Raw genomic sequence first — 1892 nt, forward strand, 5'->3', positions numbered from 1 at the left:
GATCTATCAGCATTTTCTTTATATGTGGTATTCTTATGTGTTTCAACATTTTCAAGATCAACTTTAAATAAAATCATATATTTTTTTTATTATAAATCAAAATTTAATGTTAAATTTTAATATTAAATTTCAAATAAAAAAACGATTAATCTGTTGATCCTAAACTTAATAGTTAAAATATTTTATGATAAATGATGCTTCGAAAATGAAGATTACAAAGATATACAAATGGTTAAAAAATAAATAAATTTTAATTTATTATTAAATTTATTATTAAATTAAATTTAATAATTTTTTAATAAATGTATAATTTGAAATTTACTTGAGATATGTGAGTAAAATATTATATGAATTAGCTATAATTCTTATATATATATTCTTATATATATTCTTATATATATATATCTCTTATATATATCTTATATTTTATATAACTCTTTAGAAATAATAAATAAATTTTTCAAAATTTTAATTGTTTATTCATTTCATTTATTATTTATTTCATTCTATAAAAAAGATTTATCAATTAATTTTTTAATTAAGGATATAATATTTGTTATATTATTAATAATTCATTTTTTATTAAAAATCCATTTTATTATTATATATTAATATACATTAATAATATTGAATTTGTCGATGTATTCTCCTTTCAATTTTAATAAACTTGAAATATATATATATTGATATGTTAATTTTAATAATTTCTAAAATAAAAAAATAATTTTATCGAATCAGTTAATAATAATATCAGTTAATAATAAATGATAAAAACAAGTTAATAAAAAATAACATATTAATATTTCTATTTACATTTTAAAACTATTTTCATGAAATATGTAACATCTCTTATAAAAATATTTGATATTATAATATCTTATATGATTCAACTATTAATATCTTGTATAATTTATAATGTTTCAGAATGGACAGGATATTAAGAAAAATGAATGTAATGTGGCGATGACAAGTCTGATTTTGGAAAACGCAGATTTGAACCGACTTTTCCCAAAATGTCGGCCTAGGGGTGGTCCACCCCCGAGTCCGGGGGCCTCTACACAGATTAATCAGCCGCATGAGAGCCTCTGTCAAAAAGAGGCCGTTTCTATTACCACCAGCCTCACAAATATTTCCGCGACGACATTCACGAACACTCTTACGATTACTACCCTTGCAATTGCTTCCAAGAACACACTTTCAAAGCATTCACGTCCGATATCTGAAGACATGATCGATCTCGAGCGTGATATCTCCGATAGGTAAGCTTATATTATCAATCATTAATTTATCAATCATTGATTTTTTTCAATTGTAAATAATGAATTACGAAATTTTTTATCTTATACTAGTTTAATTTAATTAATATTTAAATAATATTATTAAAATCAAAATTTTTGAAATATCGCATAATAGATTATAAATTATAATAGTAATTTTTTTTTAATTAGTGTAGTAATTATAATAGTAATTTTTTTTAGTGAAATATCACTTTAAGAATATGAAATCAGTTTTTAAAATATTTTCTTTATTTTTTTTTTTTAAATATAATTTCTTTATTTTTTTTAAATATAATTTTGTAATGATATGAAATAAAACAAAATTTTAAATTATATATAAAACATTTAAATTTTAGTGGTCTGTAAAAAATATTTTCAAGAAATTTTATATTAAAAAGGTAATATAAAAATAATAAGAATTTAAAGATTGATTTCAATTCAAATAAAGCTTTTTGAATTACAAATTAAATTTCACTATAAGATAAAAATATGAAGATTTTTAATTGATATATTGAAATTTATTATATTAAAATCTAATATTAAAATTTATATTGTTAGAAATATTGTATAATTTTTGATTCTAATTATTTATAATTTTGTATATTATAAATTATA

The 1892-nt window shown here is 18.5% G+C and overlaps 1 protein-coding gene across 17 annotated transcripts in view; it reads left to right on the forward strand.

Annotated features, from left to right (window-relative positions):
* Window positions 1-890: 890 nt before the first annotated feature.
* The window catches only part of LOC102678519, a 50315-nt gene continuing 49313 nt past the window's right edge, over window positions 891-1892 (forward strand). For 16 of the 17 annotated variants that reach the window (XM_006623830.2, XM_031514286.1, XM_006623833.2 and 13 more), the window contains exon 1: window positions 892-1259. In XM_006623830.2, coding sequence (XP_006623893.1) covers window positions 916-1259 — 344 coding nt within the window. In that variant the 5' untranslated portion in view covers window positions 892-915. Of the gene's footprint in view, window positions 1260-1892 lie in introns of all 17 variants that reach the window. The other variant, XM_006623838.2, reaches the window with a different exon arrangement.

This window comes from Apis dorsata, unplaced genomic scaffold (genome assembly GCF_000469605.1).
Source record: "Apis dorsata unplaced genomic scaffold, Apis dorsata 1.3 scaffold_960, whole genome shotgun sequence".
Taxonomy (NCBI): Eukaryota; Metazoa; Arthropoda; class Insecta; order Hymenoptera; family Apidae; genus Apis; species Apis dorsata.